This window comes from Buteo buteo, chromosome 3 (assembly GCF_964188355.1).
Source record: "Buteo buteo chromosome 3, bButBut1.hap1.1, whole genome shotgun sequence".
Lineage (NCBI taxonomy): Eukaryota > Metazoa > Chordata > Aves > Accipitriformes > Accipitridae > Buteo > Buteo buteo.
The window spans coordinates 39,115,894-39,136,778 of record NC_134173.1 but is presented as its reverse complement, the minus strand read 5'-3'; the positions used below and the strand labels follow the sequence as shown (position 1 = coordinate 39,136,778).

The 20,885-nt window shown below is 38.3% G+C and overlaps 1 protein-coding gene across 2 annotated transcripts in view; it reads right to left on the bottom strand.

The window, feature by feature from the left end:
• NKAIN3 (sodium/potassium transporting ATPase interacting 3) overlaps nt 1-20,885 on the bottom strand; it is a 380,358-nt gene that overhangs the window by 86,569 nt on the left and 272,904 nt on the right. For both annotated transcript variants that reach the window (XM_075023355.1, XM_075023356.1), the window contains exon 4: nt 6,288-6,485. In XM_075023355.1, the coding sequence (XP_074879456.1) occupies nt 6,288-6,485 (198 nt within the window). The remainder of the gene's footprint in view (nt 1-6,287; nt 6,486-20,885) is intronic.

Sequence of the window (20,885 nt, the reverse complement as noted above, 5' to 3'; positions counted from 1 at the left end):
GGGTGATCTTACCAATACTTGAAGGGAGGCTACAAAAAGGATGGAGCCAGGCTCTTTTCAGTGCTGCCCAGTGACAGAACTAGAGGCAATGGTCACAAACTGAAGTACAGGAGTTTCCCTCTGAATATCATGAAACACTTTTTTACTGTGACAGTGACTGGGCACTGGCATAGGTTGCCCGGAGAGATTGTGGAGTCTCCCTCCTTGGAGATATTCAGTAACTATCTGCACATGGTATACATGGAAAGTATACACTATTTATAGATTCAGGAACTGAAAGGTGCACTGAGAGGACATATTCACAGGACATGTATTTTAGAGGTTATGTTTTATATGCTTTTGTTGTCTAACTCAAATCCAGTGACCATTTACATGTGTTTGTGTCATCTCTTGCATGCAGACTCATAGTTAGATATACCCGGATATGAAGTCGTCCACCTCCAACTACTATACAACAGTGCACGCTGCCTCCGCACTGTCACACAGCTGTACCTATACCAGATGCATTCCGGTAGCAGAGTGAACTCATGCTCCAGACCAAGGCAACCGATACTGAAGGAAGACCAACTTCTTTATCTTCAAACTCTCTTAATGGTTTTGGCCCCAATGGTCTCTAGAGCACCATAGAAAGTTTCAGACTAGAACTATGGTCAGCAGCCCCACTACTTCTGATAATATCTTCACTCCACCATTTACACAAAAGACAGACCTGTCTTGGGGGCCAGAATGAGGCCAAATATAAATTAAATGAATTGCCACAATAAATAAAGAACATCTCAAGCCTTGCAGATCTGTACCCCAAGTTTGAGCTGTTTTCAACTTCTTTTCTGTCTGCACATCAAGAGAGCACATGTTCAAGAGTGAAACAACATTCAGAAACTGCACGGAAACTCAGTCCTTATCCATAAAAAGCCTCAGCTCCATGCCTCGTTCTGCATCTAGGGAGAAGGTGGCAAAACAACAGACATAAGACAAATGTACGTTGTTTAATGCAAGGCTGGAGGTGCTGACATATTCCTGCATGAGGATGGTAGAAGAGCTTAAAAGGATGGAAAGTCCCTGAACGGAAATCCACCACTATCTCTAGTTTCATCACTGGTGGAATTAGCTAACCTCAAAAGGGAATATTAATAACAATTCATGAGATTAGTCCAATATTGTTTGCCTGACATTGTGTATTATCATAAATGTCACTGTAACTGCTAGATATCATATGAAAACATATCTTTCTCTACCACGTCAAAAAGGTAGGGGATAAGTTTCTCTGGTAAAGATTTAAAAAATAAAACATTGGTATAAATCACTGACTTCTACACCCTTCTAGCTAAATAGGCCATTCCTGCCAGCTCCTTCCTCGGTCCACTCTGAAGAATGAATTGTGGCTGGACATTTGCCTGCTACAGCTGCATCAATAGGAGGGAATTCCTGCATGCCTGGGAGTGTTCCTGGCACTGGCAAGCTGTCACTCATGGTGCTACATGGACATGAGTTTGGCCTGCTCCAGCCAGCACTCTCCTCACAAAGTTCCCAGGCACAGTTTTGGTCAGGAGAACAATCCCAGGGATTATTCCCAGTAGGTGGCTTAAATGCACCAGCCTGTTTTGGAGACTGAGACCGTTAGTGGAGACGTGAGCTATTCTGAGCCAGTTGGCCTCAGTACCCAGTTTCCTTGGTATGCTTTATTTATGTGTATAGACATAGTCTGTCCATCCTGTGGGAGAATTGTTCAGACTCACAGTGACCACAGTATCCAACTCCCAGTTTGGCTGCCAGGAGTGGTTTTTCTTATACCTGTGATATTACAACTTCGTTATATTCTGTAGAAAGTAATATATTTTTCTGGCTATGTTTTGTGCTTGGTAGTGTTACTGTTAAGTTATTCCCCATTGATTAGTGCCTGACTTTACCTTGGGCAGGTATGTTCACTGTTTTTAAGTCCACTATGGAAAAGATTCAGTACTCTTAATCTCTCTATATCACATCTTTGCCTGGCTTTACACTGTAGTGAAAACCAGGTGACTCTCCATGTTTTTTTTTTCTGTGAGTGTTCCTCATCTGTAGGTCCAGCAGTCACCCACAGGTTATATCAGTTGACACTTATGAGAGGCAACAGATGGACCTCTGCTAAGTAAAACAGTTCTTTCCTTCAATATGTCCTCCGTTTGTCAGCATCAACATGTCAAACAGCTTGAATGTTTTGTGTGTTTTCAGGTTTAGGGTTCTTTCTTTCTTTCTTTCTTTCTTTCTTTCTTTCTTTCTTTCTTTCTTTCTTTCTTTCTTCTTTCCTTCCTTCCTTCCTTCCTTCCTTCCTTCCTTCCTTCCTTCCTTCCTTCCTTCCTTCCTTCCTTCCTTCCTCCCTCCTTTCTTTCCTCCTTTCTTTCATCCTCTCTTTCATCCTTTCTTTCTTTCTTTCATCCTTTCTTTCTTTCTTTTATTTTTTTTTTTTCCCTTCTTGAGAGTTCTAGATTTTGGGTATGGCTCTTCTACACAGTGAAGAGTAATGTGATGAGACCCAGACAGAAAGTTTACCTCACCTTGTGCAACGCAGTGTTGTGAGAAGGTAGTAGCTCCTGTCCCCAGAAGCAGTCGAGTTTTGTTAGCCTGTTGCTCTGGAAAATTAATTTGTTTTGCTTTTTCAGTGCTGATGAATTTATATGGCTGCTAATTCCAGAGCTACCTTAGTGAACCCTAGCTTGGGAGGTCTCTGCTTGATAGTGTAGCTGTGGACAACCTTAGTATGGTATTAGGCTCATCGTCTAATACAAAATTCTCTGCAATCACTTGGAGAACTTTTTAAATCTCAGGCTTTAAAACCCAGTGTCTACCTGGCATTTAACAGTCTCAGTGTGCATTACCTATTTTCAAATAACAAAAAAGACTGTATTAAGGGCCTTTCTCAAAGTTGCTAAACTGTCACCATTTTGACTGTAATATCCATTTGTTCTCCAAAAATTCAGGTTTCAGTAAAGGTGTTCTGCCTTGCATTTTAAAATTAAAGGTGTTGTGTGGAAGGATTTATTCATCAAAATAATATGTACTGTTCCCTACATATCAAAGAAATGTAGAGTTTAAACACATGATTTAAATATATTTCTTCTTTACTATTAATTGCATCCCACTCTATCATATTTGTCTTGATTTTCCCCCAATGTAAAGAAATGCCTAACACCTTCAGCTCCCAATGACTTCAGTAGGCACCCAGAATCAGGATGAGATACAAAGTTACTGTTTCACCAATAAAAGATACTTTTTTTTTTTAGAAACAACTATAAAGCAAATACAAAAAGAGCCTTACTATGTTAGAATTAAATAAATGAATGTCGAGCCTATTCCCTGAAGCAGGTTCTAATGTAGTCACAGCTGCAGCATCCTGTGCATATAAAAATTTTTATACCAGTTAAAAAAAAAAGATTTCAATAAAAAGTCACCTTTCAAAAATGGAGAACTGCTGCTAGTGAGTTATATATCTCGACAGGTATCTAATATTTACCCCTGGAGGGATTTCTTCTTACAGAGGCTCTAACTCCCTACCAAATGGAAGCGCTCACCTTCCCAGTCGTTTGGACAAAGGTTAGTACGATGAAATGATTTGTTATGCCAATAAAGTTTTTGTTACACTGTAAAATGGTTTGTTACGCTACTACTGCTACATAAAAATGTTATGAAAATTAAGTGGGTTGTAAGGTCCAAAAAGGAACAGGCTACTTTTAGGACTAGCTACTAGGAAAAGAAAAAAAGAAGGCTCTTCTGATCTACAATTCTTCAGTGCTGTAAAAAGACAACCTAAATGACCTTTTAACTAACAATTGAAATTGGTACCCCAATTAGGAAAGCAGTGATGCATCTGAAACAAATGGGAACTTCCTCAGGTCAACAGTATTCAGAAAATGGGAGGAACCTGCAACAAGTCTGATAATCTAGGTGGTGGCTTCTGTCCTGTGTGACAGTAAATTAAACAAGCCTAAATTACAATTCAGAATGGAAACTGAAGTACAGACTCATGGTACACTAATCATAATGTGTCACAGATGGGATAGCAAGATAATAAGACTGGAGGAAAACCTTACTTTGCATACAGGATTTTAATTTCAACATTGTGTATATCAGTCAAAAGCAGTATCTGAAACTGGTAACTATTTAATTCACAGTCAAGCCTTGTAAGTTCCTGGCATATTTTGAACTTGCAATGAATTGCATCCAGAATTTATTTATGATTGTTCCAGGCAATCAATCACTCCACAAGAAAGGGAGGGCCTGTGACATCTTATGCTTTATAATTATTACATCATTTTTATACTTTTCCATTTTCACATTTCTTTTAGTTTGTACATATTAATTTTTTTATTCTATTATCCTAATATTAATATTTGTGTTCCTGTCATTTGGTAAATTTTGACAAGAACTGTACTGCACTGATAAGCCGAGAAGAAAACAGTTCCTGATTTCAACAACCAGCTGTATTTCCACTGAACACTAAATTTGTTTCTAATCACAAAAATTCTAGAAAAATTTCTAACATGATACATTTTGTCTTGTAGAAGTGAGGAAGTGTTGGAAATATTTATGGTTTTCTTCTATTAAACCAACCACACCTCAGTTTCCCTTGTACAGGCTCACTGAAGCAGGGTGAACAATGCTGCATTGCAAGGGGAATTTGTTGCAAATGAAGAACTTATAGAGAAGCAACCTGCTTTGAGTATCAGGCCCCCACAAGAGTAAGGAAGGTGCATTCAGTTAAGTTTTGTAGACATATTGTGCAAAATTCTTCTGCAAGGCCTGCTTTCACAGAAAAATTATAAGGTATGTTGACATACACAGGACTGGGCCTCAAGAGAAGTAATTTTGTCTTCACTGGAAAAGCTCCTGACTCAGAAAGACTTTGGTCTTTGCTGCCTGACTGAATGACAGTCAGGAGACAGCTTGTGTAGGTGCTTGTGATGTCACTGGTACCTGAGAAGCTGATAGGCCAGGAGCAGACACATGGCTTGTGAAGGTGCATGTGATGTCACTGGTGCCCTAACCAAGTGCACTATTTCAGACCTGGATTGTCAAGTGGAAGTCCATTAATCACTGCTGTAAGATACAAGTTTATCAAATTTTGATTAAAAGCAGTAGCAAGGAAAAAGCACTTGACATCTTACAAGAGGCATTTAGTAATGCAGAGAAATTATCTTGAACTTTTAGACTACTTCATTCTAGACAGTTGGACAGGATGATAGATGTAACCATATACATTGATTTTTTTCTTTCAAAAGAGAACTGTCCTTACCTTGAAAAATGTAAAAATTAAAATTTTTACCAGCTTTTCTTGTTGCTCAGACCAGGTAGCTCACCTGACTAGTAGCTGTGGACTGCAGACTACATCTCTTTTCCCACTGTCTGACAAGTACTGGTGGCCATGGTTAGGACCACGAGCCATGAGCATAGAATAGGTCCAGACATCTGGGGTGTATCAGACCTATGCGCACCCACTTGGGGCGGGCCGGTTGCTATGTACTACACACAGCTATGTAGAGAACGAGCTACCACTTCTAGGACATCACACGCAGCTCATGCCAAACAATGTTTTAAGCAGAAGCAGAAGCAGCCATCAGATTGAGGAAAGGCTGTGGCCAAGACTGGGCTGTTGCTCCCAAAGCAACTCATCCAGCTCCAGTGCTTCCCTGCACTGCAGACTTTTTATAACGACTTCTTGTATTTGCAGGTTTTGACTGGTATTGCAACTGCAAAATGTGGATCACAGAGGTAGAATATTCTGATAACACAGAGTTCCAGAAAAGAACAAATAACATGGTTTAATATAAATGAGTATTTTAATTCCTAATATTTCTCTCACCTTTTTCAAGTGTTACATCCATATCTCACTTTGGGAAGAAACCTGGCCACGTATCATGTAAAATATATTTACATTCAGGGCTGAATAAATACCGCCATTGATTGTGAAATTCAGAAAGGTTTAGGCAAATTGATTTTGGACAAGTCTGCTCTCCTTTGCTGTAGAAGTCTCAGTGAACGCGAGCCAAGAACTCAAGTTAATTTTCACCTGTCCCAGCAAAGGCCAGAATGGGACTATGCCTGTACAGTGCTTTACGAGATATAAGGAAAGAGAAGAGCAGTGCACATTTTAATAACATGAATATCATTCTCTAATTGAAAATACAATTAAAAATCTGCACTGCTATCCATCAACTACTGCATCCCCCTTTCAGGACAGAGACACCCAAGAGCAGCAGGCTGCATGCGAAAGGACTGCTGGAATCCGAATACAAAAAGGAACAGGAACTTACAGAGAGGAGTATTTGGATAGCGCTGTGAATGACCTCTAGGTACTGGAAATCAATTATGCAGCCTGTCACGGAGACGTAGGAGTAATCCTCTAGGACGCCAGGGGCAGAAGGACGTACCACCCTTCGTATGCAGCCAGGCCCGTGTTCCCGCCACCAAGAGCGGTGCATTGAGATGTTAAAGGTCATGAGATCGGTTTCCTAGGAGACAGGGAGGGAAAAAGCGTGAAAACCTCTAACTTTGTGTTATTTAAGGTAAAGCAAGGGAAATAAAAGATGTTTTCAATTATTATAAGGAAAATGAGATAAATAACTTGCCTTCCCCCTCACCCCAGTAATTTTAACATGAATGTAGGCCGTTAAAGGCGAGAGAGGAAATTGCAAATGTATCATTTATTTTGTAATTGTGCACAGGGGCTTCTGTCTGGCAGAAGAACTCTCGTACCAGGTACTGTACAAAACACAGTGCATATCCTATGTCTCCATGGACTTATAGCCTGAAAAGCAATTTCATTGTTACTTGATTAGAATGTCACTTAAGAATTAATCTTTTTAACAGGCAACAGAGGCAGTTTTACCCCATGGTACTGGAGACAATCTAAAACAAACTTCCACCATATTTATTTAAAATATTAACTATAAATTATAACTATTTTTTTAAGTAGAACCACAGACTGTTCCAGCTGCCAAAGGTTCAAATGAAAGATTGTCTCCAGCCAAGCACCCTGCTCTCTTTTCTCCCCTCTGTCCCCCATCCAGATTACCATCTCCTCAGTTTAGTGAAGAAACCTGCTTCTCTGAACAGATCTGGGTTTAAAATACAAGCAGTAACTTCTCTTCACTGAAATCATCTTCAGCCTCAACCACAGCTTGTGTGATCGGGTCTTAAATATACCCGATGGGTACTGGCTGCATTGTAACCTGCACAGTATGTATGTCTGTGCATTTTAGTAAACATCATCCCACTTCCACTTGGAGCAGTGAAGGTGGCAAACATACTAATGTACTAAAGATTTTCTAACAGCTTATCTATGAAGTACAAACAGGAAAATTCATCTGAATTAACAGCAGATTTAGGTCTTTAGGTCATGCTCAAGTAAAATACACTGAAATTGAATGGATACCATTTAAATGCAAAAAAAACCCCTCCTCCCTGGAGATAAATGAGAATTGAGCTATACTGATACTTCAAATAATTAATTCAGATTTATGTTTCCATGTTTCCCATTCTCAACTCCAAGGCAATTGTAAAAAATGTATGCAAAATTGTCAGCCGTATGCCCACAAAATACCCCCATTTCCATACATGCCAGACTGTGAGCACTGCCATGACACTGATTTGACCTTTGAATCCCACTCCAAAAATCTGTCCTGTCAGTCCTGACCCTGTCCTGACCAAAGGGGCATTTGGTGCAGATTCCAGTTGCAGGAGTCCTCTTGTTTTCCTCTGTTAACTGCCTTTATTCTGGCCATACCTGAAAATTAATGGGTGAACTACATCCTGCCAGTCTCTTAATGCTAGTTAGCAGTAAGAAACCTGCCTTCGTGATCTGCTGTTTTGCTCTCCATAACTTCTTTACCCTTAAAATGCAGACTTGCTGGAGCATTATTGACAGCTGATGAGGCACCTGTCTTTTGACTTTGCGTGTCATTCCTTGATACTAGTCTAGAAAATTTTTAGCTGCAATATGAAAATGACTTGTGAAATCAGAAGTTGACAGACAATTCAGTTTAATGAAAATGTAATTATAAATATATAGTCATAGGAAACAGCCGACACTTTCTGCGTACAACAATGCCAGAGATTGCACTATATTATCAAGTGCTTTTAACAATTGTCAACTGAAAGAAATGCCATTTGTCAAGCAGCACACACATATTCACTCTCATCTATTTCTGCAACTCTTTGTTGTGCAGGAATATGGGTTTGCCATGTGGGTTAGTGTGTATCAAATATTGTGAGGTAACGCTTTGTTATCACAACTATGGGAATACATTGTGATGTCCGTGGCATTGGTGTCACAGCGTTCTCTGCTCTCAATGTTTTTTTTTCTCCTTTTTTTTTTCTTTAAGTTTTTATTATTATGCCCCATTTCAGTATTTGTGCTTCGCTAGTTTACAGCCAATGGCACAGAAAAATGGTAAACTTGCATAGGGAAACAGCTTGCTAAATGTTGCCAACACATTTAAAATGTAAGAATTTGGCATGTGGTCAGTACAAACACCTCTTATAAATAAAATCTTTCATTTCTGGAATACTTTTATATTTGTTTCTTGGGGTGATTAAAAAAAAATTGCTTGGCCTGATGGTCCTGTTTAGAGATGCTTAACTAGATGGCCATGTTCATATTTCAAGGCTGCTGCTGATGCAGTGAGAGAAGGAAACAGCAATATTATAGTTAAAATTCTTTGACTAAAACCAAAAGAGATGTCATCAGGGCACTTGCTGCTTTTTTAAAAAAGATTATTATTAAGAAATTATGGATAAAGGCTAGGAGAAGAGCTTTGCATAATAACTTTTCACTATGTATATGTTCTGAGTCCTTAAAGCAGGTAAAAGCGGATTATGATGGCCCAGCAAAGATCGGTTTTAGAAATGCAAACAAAACCACCTGGTGTATTAGCTTGACCTCTAAAATATCACTTCACAAAATGGCAGCTGTAAGCTGTTTGAGCTGATAAATGTTAAGCTGCCAATCAATAAAAGAAAGCTTGACAAAAATCAATTATTTTTTTAGCAGCTGAAGCACACTCTTCTCTAACTTCTTGAAGATTCTTAATCCATAAAGTGACTCGAATGTGCCAGGCGTTAAAAAATTAACCTGTATCTTTATCATCATTTACAGAAGTTTTGAAAATTCAGAAATTCTTTGCCTGGGTGTACAGGTTTTAAATATCAGTGAACTTCTGATGCTGTTTCAGTATTTGTGATCTCAGTGCTTGGAAACACTGTGCATGGTGAAAAACCTGCTGCCCAAGTGGCTTATTCTCAGTTTTATGTTTAATGAAAGTTTAGAATTCTTTCAGAAAGTACAAGCAGATACTTGAAGATTTTCCATAGATCATGTACTGTTTTCCAATGTCACAAGCCATCAATTAAGCAAATGCATATAAAATGCTTAATCTTCAGCAAGTGATGTAATGTAAACTGCTTATCTCTTATAGATGAATGCTGCTGCTTCATAGCAAAAGACTCAGTTTCAGGCTCTGTACAAGAAACATCAAGTAGTCTCTTTGACAAATCCAGTTGGGATTCATTTAACAATTGAAATTTCAATAATGGATGGAAAATTGCTGTCTTCTGAGCTTCACACTCATGACATATATTTTGACTTTAATTCCATACATCAGCTGGTAAACTACACTTCCTCAGCTGGTAACCTCTCAGACAGATGCCATAAACAAAGAGTGGGCAGAACACAGGTAAAAGGACTTCAGGAAAATCACATGGGACTTAAGGAAGTGATACAGGGAAGGGAAGGGAAAGCCCGCGTCCTACTCCTCCTTTTTTCAGTCAGCACTAAAGCAATACTCAAATTTGTGGTAAGAATTTTGCTCCTGAGTGTAGGAACAGCTCGTAATCACACTTCTACTGATGTAGAGTCCCTACTGATGTAAAGTCCTCCTTAACTGTCTATGGATTTTTAAGCTTTTAAACTATGTGTAGGATTCGTGTTGCTGTCAGCCCAAGGATTAATTTTGATCATTATTGGAAATCATTGCTACGGCAGGTACTTTCTTTTAGGTGAGATGTAATCCCTTTAAGTCCCAGTAATACTGTTTCTAAGTGCTTGTAGATAATGTTTAATTTCATTATATCTGCCTAAACTCTACATTTGGTTTCAAGTGGACATTTTCTATTGGGCAGGGCTTTGAGCAACCTGATCCAGTGAAGGATGTCCCTGCCCATGGCAAGGAAGTTGGTCTAGATGACCTTTGAGGGTCCCTTCTGACCCAAACCATTCTGTGATTTTATGATTCTATTTTTAGGTGGTGAATCTAGATACATTTTAACAGATAATAGCATAACACAGTTTATTTTAAAACTAAAGAGCAATAATAAGAATTATATTCCTTTCATTTATTTGTGTGTACTTTATGTACAGTGCCTATACCAACAACACAAAAAATTAATGAGAAATTAAGACTAACTAAAGTCACCAGACATAAAGAAAATAAGACACTAAAACTCCAGGAAAAAAACCCAACACACCAAGGTTGCCTTGTGTAACAAACAAATATTCTGCTGTGACACGATGATTACGCATTGCAGAAATATTTTTTTCCACTGTATGTTTCTGCTTTATGACATGCTATTTTATATTTCTTTCATTCCTTGTTAGTATCTGAAAAATACACTCTTAGGAAAACTATAAAAAAGACATTAGTATGTTGAGTGGGATGGAGGAGAAGCACTTTTTCCACAAGACAGCATTCAACACTTGAAATTTCACAGAAAGGTTCAAGAGCACAAAGGCCTGGCAAAGCATAATGCTAGAGACCTTGACTTTATTGTTGCTTGTGTGGTACCTAGCCCTCCCTAACACTTTTTATTTTATTGATACAAACTATAATACTTCTTATAAATGAACATTAATTAGGCTGCGGCAATAAATATTCCCTAAGAGTAACAAGGATGCTCTAGTTCTGACTTGCTACCCAGTTTCTGTTTTTAACAGTGAGGAGAAAAGATTTTCAATCAAACACCTGGTCAATAGGTAATAAAAGATAATATGCATAATGCCAGGAAAAAAACCAGCACATTTCCCTGTAATTCCCTACACCCAATTAAGCTTGTAGTTAAGATGCAGTGGTGTTGGCATGGACAAGGGACACGCACATTCCTTAGTATCCAATTTCAAGGAGACATTAATCCTCATTAGATACAAATGATGTGTTCCAGCGTTAACGAAACCTGCTCTAATTGTAGAAGTACTTTGAAGCATGAGCATCAGCTATTAGCCAAAGACCCCCATTGGCAGCATAACCTTAGATTTCTACCCTGTTATTTCCCGAAACCACAGGTTCTGATCCTGGCTTGCTCTGCATGTGACCAGTTACACTCCATCTCCTCTCACTGCCACTGAACAAATTGGTTTTGAAGGCCTGGGCAGATAATACCAAAGAAGTCCATCGACAAATAGAGAAACTTGTGTCATTAGCTCCCACACTTTCTTGACTGGGATGATAATTTTTGAACGTTGACTATTGACTCATTTTTTTTTCTGTTTGTTTTTAATTTAAACTCTTGCTTCAGTGTTACACAGATGGCTTTTACCTGCCTCATGAGCTAGAGATCGAAGGCTGCCCACTCAATAATTGTGACATTCCTGCTAATGGGATGGAACAATGAACTATGCTGCTTCCAGGCAAGCTCTCTAGGTTGAGGTGGCTGCTGAAAATACAATACAGTCAATATCTCGTCCTCATCCTGAGCACTCTGATGAAGACATTACATGAAGAACATTCATAAATTGAAGCTTATGGGTTGACTCCATTGGGACTATTCAGCTGTCTGAACTGGCTGATAGACTAAGAAAATTCATCTCTTTTTGGTAGCAAACCCAATGCACACTTAACCAGAGGAACCATGTGATATACCTGAATTAAATATCACTAAAAGAGAAAATTCACAGTATCAGGATCTTCAGATGTAGACCATGAGGTAACCCCAGCATCATGGGCTGAGGGTGGTTAAGAGAGGTAAAGAGGCAAAGTCACTTTTGGGTGGTGTGGTTAGAGGTTCATGGTTCCCATTCACTGAGATTAGAGGCTCACATATTGAACAAATCCTGTAACCATGACATTGGACCATGACTACAGGAAAGGATTTCCATAACAAACATAATTACTGTTAGAAAGTTACACTGATTTAATCTGTATTTTTTCCAATCAATCCACACAACAACACTTGTTAACCGTTTGGCTACAGGCCACCCCCCACCCCTACAAAAAAAGACGTATGAGTCAGGCAGTACTGTCTTCTCCTTTTTTTACTACTTTTACTCCTTGGGCTATAGAGAGTGTTGTCAGATTTTAGTTTGTTTTTTTTTTTTTTAAGTGAAAAAAAGAACTTTTGGATATTCATTTAAAAACCAGGCAGATGATCTACCTAAATGATAAAAGTAGTTCCTCTGCATTGCTTAATTTGCCACATGCTGAGGGATCTGTTTCCTGCTTTGCAAAACAGGCAATTTTAAAATTAGATTTACCAAACTTACTAGGAAAGTGAAATGTCTTTAGAAAGCCAGAAGGCAAGAAGTCAACAAGAGAAGCATACTGCTGTCTCCTTCATGCTGTGTTATTATTAATCACAAGAAGAAGTCATAAGAACCAGCAAGGGGCTGTTTTCTGAAACTTGTTGCCCCTAAAGATGAGCTCTGATCTTTGGCAATACTCAGATCCATGTGAAAATCCCAGCTCCATGGTTTATGCCTTTTCCGTGGTCTACCTCCCTTTCGTGGCAGTGTCTCTGTCTGAGAAACAGCCCAGAGAGGTAACATGGAACAGCAGAAATAAGCTCCAAGCCCAAAGGAAAGAACGGCATAAGACAGAGTGATTGGATCAATAGGAGCCTTACTCATCACTTGTCATAGGAAGTTCAACATGACCACAGGAGTTCAACATGAGCACAAAGACCTCATGACTGCTCAGAAAAGCTGTTGTGCTCTGATGGAATCCTTGATGTGATTAAGCCGAGCACTTCGCTTGAAAACTGCTCTCACCTATTCCCTCTGATGATCCAGAGGTGTGAGACAACATGGGTTTGGAGTGATGGCAAACTGCAAGCACTGCTTCAAGTTTTGAAAACTGGGAATAGGATAAGGGTTTGTGCAGGTTGGTGAGTCCCTCACTCAAGCCATATCTGATTTTGACTGAAACGAAGAATCAAGACAGGACTGAAGAACTAGAAACTTCGTTGGCAGGCCATATATAGCCACGAGCACAAACGCTATAGGAAAACTTTTCAGGGCAGAGAGCCAGGAAAGGTAAAAGTAGGCTTGGAAAAGTCTTAGTATACAAAAAAATGTGAAAAAGTTCTGATTATAGGCCATAAAAAAATTCTGTCCAAAAGGTTCATAAAACTATGAACACTTGAAAAAGGAGTTTACAATGTAAAGCAATTTTGAGTCTCAGCAAGAACATTTTAATCTATTTTTTTTTCTGTTGTCTTCAAACAAAATTGCTGAGATCCCTATGGAGTTATGCATACATTTTAAATATCACAAAATCAAAATTTGTCACCAACATACCTTCCCTCAAAGATAAACTGCCTTAATAGCTATAGAAAGCTCTTCCCACACTATTTTGTAATATTTTATTTATTGATTCCCAAAGCAGAAATGATCAGCCTCATGTGCCTCAGTATCTCACCACTGTGTACAGCCTCTAAGCATTTGACAAATACACTCGTTAAGGAAGTACATATCTACCGAGAAGACTCTTGCAATGTTGATGGGGACTGGATTTCTACACTTAAAATGGATAGGACTGGCCTGGCTTGATCATGCTAAAACTATTTGTTCTTCTGTAGTTCTCTTGTCTTTGGTACCATGGACACCCTAATGTGACAAATCCTACAAAACTGACCCTTCCTTGGGTTTTTAGTTCTGTACTAGGAAATGTATGCAAATAGGAGAGACAGTTTGTGCCAAAAGCCCACATAATCTAGTATGAGAAACAGATGCAATGTAGCCTCTAGCTAAAACAGGATTCAACTTCGTTATTATCCAAATAACTGTATTTTGTCCACAGTGGTTGTGAACAAAGACAAAACATGGGGATAAAGGCATGATTAAGAATACAATGTCACAATAATAGTACAGTTAATTTTAATAATTTCCTTCATTTCTGGTGGATTCTGTGCTCTGTCTCTCTGTCCCAACTATATGAATACTTTAACATCCCTTGCTATGTAAGCAGATAAATGCTATGCTGGAGATGCATGAGAGAGTGGGTCCTAAATTTAAGGGTCTGTACCAGACTCCAATGACATTAAAAAGCACCGTAAAAAGACTTCTGAAAACTCACTTGAATTTTAAAATTTCTGACAAGAAAAATAACTCCCTCTTTTGAGACTAACCAGAATGTTCCTACCTGCATCCAGGAACACTTTTAAAGATTAATAGGCCAGTTTAAGCAACTGCTGCTGTGTTCTCTGCTTTGCTTGCTCGAAGCAATGCAATTGCTCATGATATTGCCAACTCTTGTTGTTTTATGGCAAGTCTGGTTATGTTCAGCATTTTTGTTAAAGCCTCCATTCCCAGGGACATGTGATTACAATAAGAAGTTTGGCTTGTAACAAGAAAGTGAGCTGAAGAGTAAAAGCTTCAAAAATCATGAGCTCTACTGCTAGGCACTTCCAGTCTGTGCTGTAACTTGCATTATTTGCTGCTTTTCTTAAAGCTGGACTCCTAGAATCTGGATGCATCTCTAGTTCAGATCATGGCTATCCAGGGCACCATGTGCCATAGTTGCCCATCTCAAATGATCATGGATCTGTCAGGGTATAGGAAAGGACCAACTGTTTTTTAACTGTTTGATCAAAGAGAATGACCCAAGTGCACCCCAAAAGCTTACAAGACAGAGGTCATAAGAAATACTCAACTTTATTGATATTTAAATCAAACTGCGTGGTTTCATTGAACTTGTGTCAGGATATCCTAATTTTATTTTAGAGTTTGTGCAAAGGGCAACCAAACCGATGTGCTAATTCACTGCATCTTTTGAGTGAACTCCTGTACAGCTCACTGAATAAAACTGTCTGCCACTAACAGATTGCCAGGAAGTGAGTGTCTGCACTGCTGAAGCCCTTCTGAAGACTCAGAATACAAAATGAGACAAGGTAAAATAAGCAGCAGAAGTGTATTGAACTACTAGGGGTCTATTTTCTTACTAATTTCATTTCAGTGAAGCACAAGATGCTCCTAGAAACATATACTTCCTCATGACACTTTTGGTTTATATTTGTCTGTGATATCAGGTCATCATATTTTTGCCAGTACCTCAAGTTTTGTGGTGCTGTTTGCCAATGACCTTGGCTTTAGCAGAGCAATCCTTTAATCACAGGCCTCGCTCACATTCAGCTGGAGCAATGACAGTCTCCAAAATGAATTTGATAAACATTTTTAAAAAAAGCAAAGAGTCCCTATGGAAACTTTAAGGTCAGAAGATGAAATTTGAAATCCTCCCTTTCCTGGCAGAAGAAGTGAAGGACCAATGACTATGGAAAAGAGAATCTGCTGTAGCAGAACTCAGTTAATATGAGTTATTATTTAATAATATTTGAAATTATTCATTTCAGATTGACTGTAGGTATTAGTCCATGTTTTAGGCTTCTTAAAACATTTTATGTATTTATGTAAACATATAAATACATGCATACTGTCCATTTTATTTATGGATACACAGTATGCATATATTTATATATTTACATAATATTTAAAATAAGTATATGTATATTTACTCGTACAATTTAATGACTCAACAGTGCTTTCCTGAGAACAACTGTCAACCATGGTCAAAGAAGGCAGAATTAACAATCTCCTTCAGCAATTCATTGTACCCTGGCCTTAGTCAGATTAATTTAATTTGCAGCCTAATCCACCTCCAAAGCTCAATAACTCTCACAGATGTTCATACAAAAGAGAGTTTTCATTTGTCCTCTCCAGTCATTTTCAGATTTTCAGAAGACTATTTCAGGAACAAGGACCCCTTTTTTTCTCTGACATACTCTCTCTAGAGCAGGTCTACACTCATCATAATCAAAATTCTCAAGTTCTTTTGATGAGATTAATCAGAAGGATCTGATGGTGTCCAGTAACTTTTGGATAATTTCATGTTTGTCATGTCAAAGGAAATCAGTGAGGTGCTAAGTCTACTTATTTTTTTCATTCTGAAGAAATTTCTCACAAAAGTTCCTTTAATCAACATGGTCGAATATGTTCCCAAGAAACATATTTTCAATTCAAGAGGGAACTATAAAAGGCTCTGTTAAGAACTTTAAGTCTAGGTGGATTACTTAATGGTCCTGTTAACAGATGTTATATAAATCCGGTCACTTTAAGAGATGAATAAAGCCACAGAGAAGCCTAATGATCCATTCACTCTTTAACATCACAAACTTGTCTGTAATCCTGCATCATGCAATTTTTAATATATCCTGCTCTAATAAATAAGAACAAAATGAGACCACTGCAAAGATGTAAGAGCATATTGATATTTGAAATTATAGTTTCATTTTACTGTCAAAATTAAAATAATATTAACAGACAAAAGGAAGAACAATAATTGATTTTTAGATAGGCTGATTGAGTTGTGAATGACAGCAGGACACAACTGTAAAAGGACAAGTAATATTAACATCAGTTTACATACTTAGTGAATACAAAATCAAGACTACTATGTAAAGAGTTTCCTCATATATAATAGAAAAAGAATTTTCAGTTTGCTTGAGGAAAAATAATAATCAAAACATTGCCAACATGAGGCCTTTTACTGCAAGCTGCTGAATATCTACAAAATCCAATACACTCTGGAGATCATTAATCTTTACAATAAATAATAGTAATTATTAATACAACCAGCATTTTCACTTTGTAAGTGTCTCTATTTTTAAAAGTGGTTTTAAAAGCAGTGGTATGAGGATGTCAGGGTGACTCCAGAAGGCAGCTGAAAGTCTGAGAAGTCTACAAAGCTACAGAGTTGATTCGAGAGGCATGCACGCACGTTACTTAATTTCAATAAGCATCACATTGACATTAGAGATCTACATATATTTGCCGGATTAGGGCCGGCAAGAAAGGCAATAAGAAAGGTGTGAGAGGGAAAGGATAAGAAGGGTAAGGACATGAGACTATATTCTTACTAGCCTAATTGTATACATCTTGGAGATAATACAGAATTTCTTTTCAGTGTAGTATGTCCTATATAGAGTTGTGTAGCGTACTGATGCATAGAGAAAAATTTTCTTGAAGATGTGGCATATTTTGCTGTAAAACTCTAGTTAAGTCTGTGAAAACAGTCCACAGGTAACTGTAGTGGATGTTAATGTTACTCTCAGGTGCAACTACTGCTGTTTTAAGAATATGTTTTTAAAGGTGAATTTCCCTTTCAGCCTCTGGGAGAGGAAGAAGAGCATGAAGAGAGTAGACATTGTTTACTTTTAGCTTATTCCTCGCTTGTAACCAGCTAATGTCTGTGTGCTAAATAGCAAAGATATAGACAAATGCAGCACTAAGCATGTCTGGGGAGACACAGTAGATAGGATAAAGCAGGGAAATTTTGAGATGTGGAGATATTAAGTAGGATGGGAGAAAGTTTCCCACCTCTTGCTGCTCCCTGGCCCTCACAGACTTCCCCACTGCTGCTCTTTCAGTAATTGCCTCTTCTCAGAGCCCAAGATTGAACAATTTTGCTTCTTAAAGCACTGCTGAGGGCTGGCTGGATGAGAGGGGACGGGTCAGCTTTAATTGCTTGCTGGCTGAGCGCAGGCTGCATGTCTGTGGGCATCAAAGCAGTGCCAGCTTAGGTGACAGCGGCTGTGGGGAAAAATAGAAATCAGCCCTGCCCAGGAGAGCCGCCTCAGCACGCTGTATTTGGAGGCTGTCTAACAGGGCTAAGGATCAGGAAGCATAATGGGGAAGAATCTCACCAAATGCTACCCCCTCTCAGTACTTCTAGATAACTCTCATGTCTTCACATCTACAGCACTGCAAGTCTTAACATCTACACATTCATGGATTTGGTTTTAAATCCAAGTTGCATAGTAGTGATATGGCCAAGCAGCCAGTGGTTGTACAGACCCTCAGGAACTTCAGACAGCTTTGAATTAGATCCCTTTCAACCTAACTCTGGGACAGGGAAGCACACACCACTTTGCTCTAAAACAGAAGGATTTGAGATGACAGGATAGCTACAGGTGAGTAGCTACAAAGGCACATTGACACGGACACCTAGAAAATAGGTATGCATCCACTGAACTTTGCTTTCCTGTTCAGAATCAAAATAGATTTTGCCAACTTGAAATTTTTGTTTCAAAAAAATACTATTATTCATACAAACACAAGGAGGGCATTAAGTCACCCACATACTGTAATCAGGTATGCCTTTCACAGCATGCAGAACATTGCGGGAAGGGGGGAGCACTTAGTTTTGCAGGTTAGAAAACAAGGTAAACATCTGCAGACATCTGAACTTGACAATCCTTTTAAAAAATGAAATTGTTATTTCTGAAATTTTCTCTTGCCAACAGGAAAAGTGAATATTACACAGTAAAGACTTATGACCTGAACATGGAAAATTAAAATATCCTAATGGAAAAATAAACAAACCAAACAAAACCCCCTGAATGTTCATATTCTGTTTCATTTTAAATGCATTGGGAAGCAAGCAATTTTTCAGCTGAAAATGCACTTCCAAAGTGAGAGCACTAAAAACCAGTAATAAAAAGACCATGTGTCTCAAGGTTTATCTCTGAACAAAGAATACAGCCTAGTTAGAAACTCATGAAAAGGAAAATTTCTAAGGAGAGATCTGATCTAATTTCACAGTTTTAAACATAATCTGTATACTGTATAATTCTGCTACTGCCCTGTTTCTTACAGAAATATTACACTTATTTCACATGATTTTATGAAGTCATTACTCAAATTGGTCCAAATTTGAAACAAAAAATTAAATGTTTGAGATGCCACCTTTAAAATGCCCCCTCACATGATTTTACTGAACTCTAACCTGAAGTTAGTGATATAGTTAGAGTTTCTCTGTAAAAAAATTATCGAGAAAAGCTATTTGGTTTTCAACAGATTCCAAAAACTTTACAATTCACTTGTTACATTTTATTAAATTCAGCTTCTACTTGGGAGAAAAAAAATAATGAAGTTTTAGTTATTTTTCCTGGCATGGTTCAGAAAGCATGAGCCTTGTAAAATCGTGCTAACTTTACTGCATTGTATTTTACAGAGGTAAAATCTGTGGGCTGCAGTTCAAATCTGTAAGTCCACAGTTGCCATTCAGTTTCCAGCAAATTGTCCCTGTTGGAGGTACTGTGGTCTGCTGAGTGCTGGAAGCCACGAATCAAGATATTTGTGGAAAAGAAAACCTAATCCTATAATCAACCAAACTGCTCAGCTTTCTTTTCAGAAACAGCATGGTGGATTGCATGCTCTGTTGGTGTAGCTTAAAATTTGACACTGGAACAGGTTTCCCAGAGAGGCTGTGGATGCCCCATCCCTGGAAGGGTTCCAGGCCGGGTTGGACGGGACTTTGAGCAACCTGGTCTAGTAGGAGGTGTCCCTGCCCATGGCAGGGGAGTTGGAACGAGATAATCTTTAAGGTCCCTTCCAACTCAAACCATCCTGTGATTCTATGCTTCTATGAAATAACTCCACTGATTTAGGTTCCAATAAACACAGTTTATGTAAGTGTATATGGCAGGGCAACCTCTCCTGTGTGATAGCAGAATGAGCAACTGTTGAAGTCACTGTGAGTCAGTAATATCTTCTAAGGCCACCATTAAATTCCTAAGTCAAAAGGAAGGCTTCATAGTCATTCAGATTAACTACTTTAAAAATGTAGATGACTACTCTTAATTCAACTTTAAAAAATATGTGATGAGAGATTAACAAAAGTAGGAAACAATGTCTAAATGTCATAAACAGATTATGGTGTTAACATGTTTACACATGTTAAGTAATTTAAAATATTGGTTGGCAGAAAGGAGACAAACTGCAAGGCTCTGGCATGGAATGATACCCTCTTACATCCCCAAAAGAGCTGTACTGGAACGTACTTCCAGAATGGAGGACATTCAGATAATACTATATAAGGAGAGGAATGAAACATTGGTACAAATGAGGACAACCCCTAATGCTAGCATTACGATTCATGGAGGCATAACTCTCTTTTTCTTCTTGTATTAGTAAATTGCTACTTTAAGATTAACTTTCCTGTGATTTGAGGAAAATATCTATGTTCTTCAAAAGTTGTGTTAGCCTGATTTGTCAGTCTAAGTCAATAATGCTGTGATAGAATACTAAAGTTATTGTGATTACCTTAACAAGTTTATACAGATGGACTTGTCAGCAAAAGGATGTTTCAATAGCTATGATTAGCTTAGCTGATTACTTCTGTGGAAGGTGCACTTTCTTAGAAGTGGGGATACTACCTCCACTATATGATTTAGACTCAATTCAAGTACAATCCCTCCCACAACTTTTTAAATTTCAAGGTATGTATCTCAGAAAAGCCAAGAAGGAGTGAGGAAAAAAAACCCCACACCTAAGAAAGAAGCAAACAATTTGTTTTCCCTGAAATAAAAAGCATAATACCTGACAAACTTTATACATGGATTATGTCTGTAGAATAAATTCTTTTGAGTCCTCTTACAAAAGGAAAAAGAGAAAACAGCTCTTAACAAAGGAGGTTTGCTCCTGCTCACTTTAAATGCTGGCACAGACAATTCTTTGGACAACCTTTAATCGCTAAGAACTTTAGTCATGTAAATTGTGCTAACTCATGAATGAAAAGCAAAAAAATAACCCAAATCCAGACAAACCAAAAATTTCCTATTAACATAGCATGAGTAAATCACACAGAAGT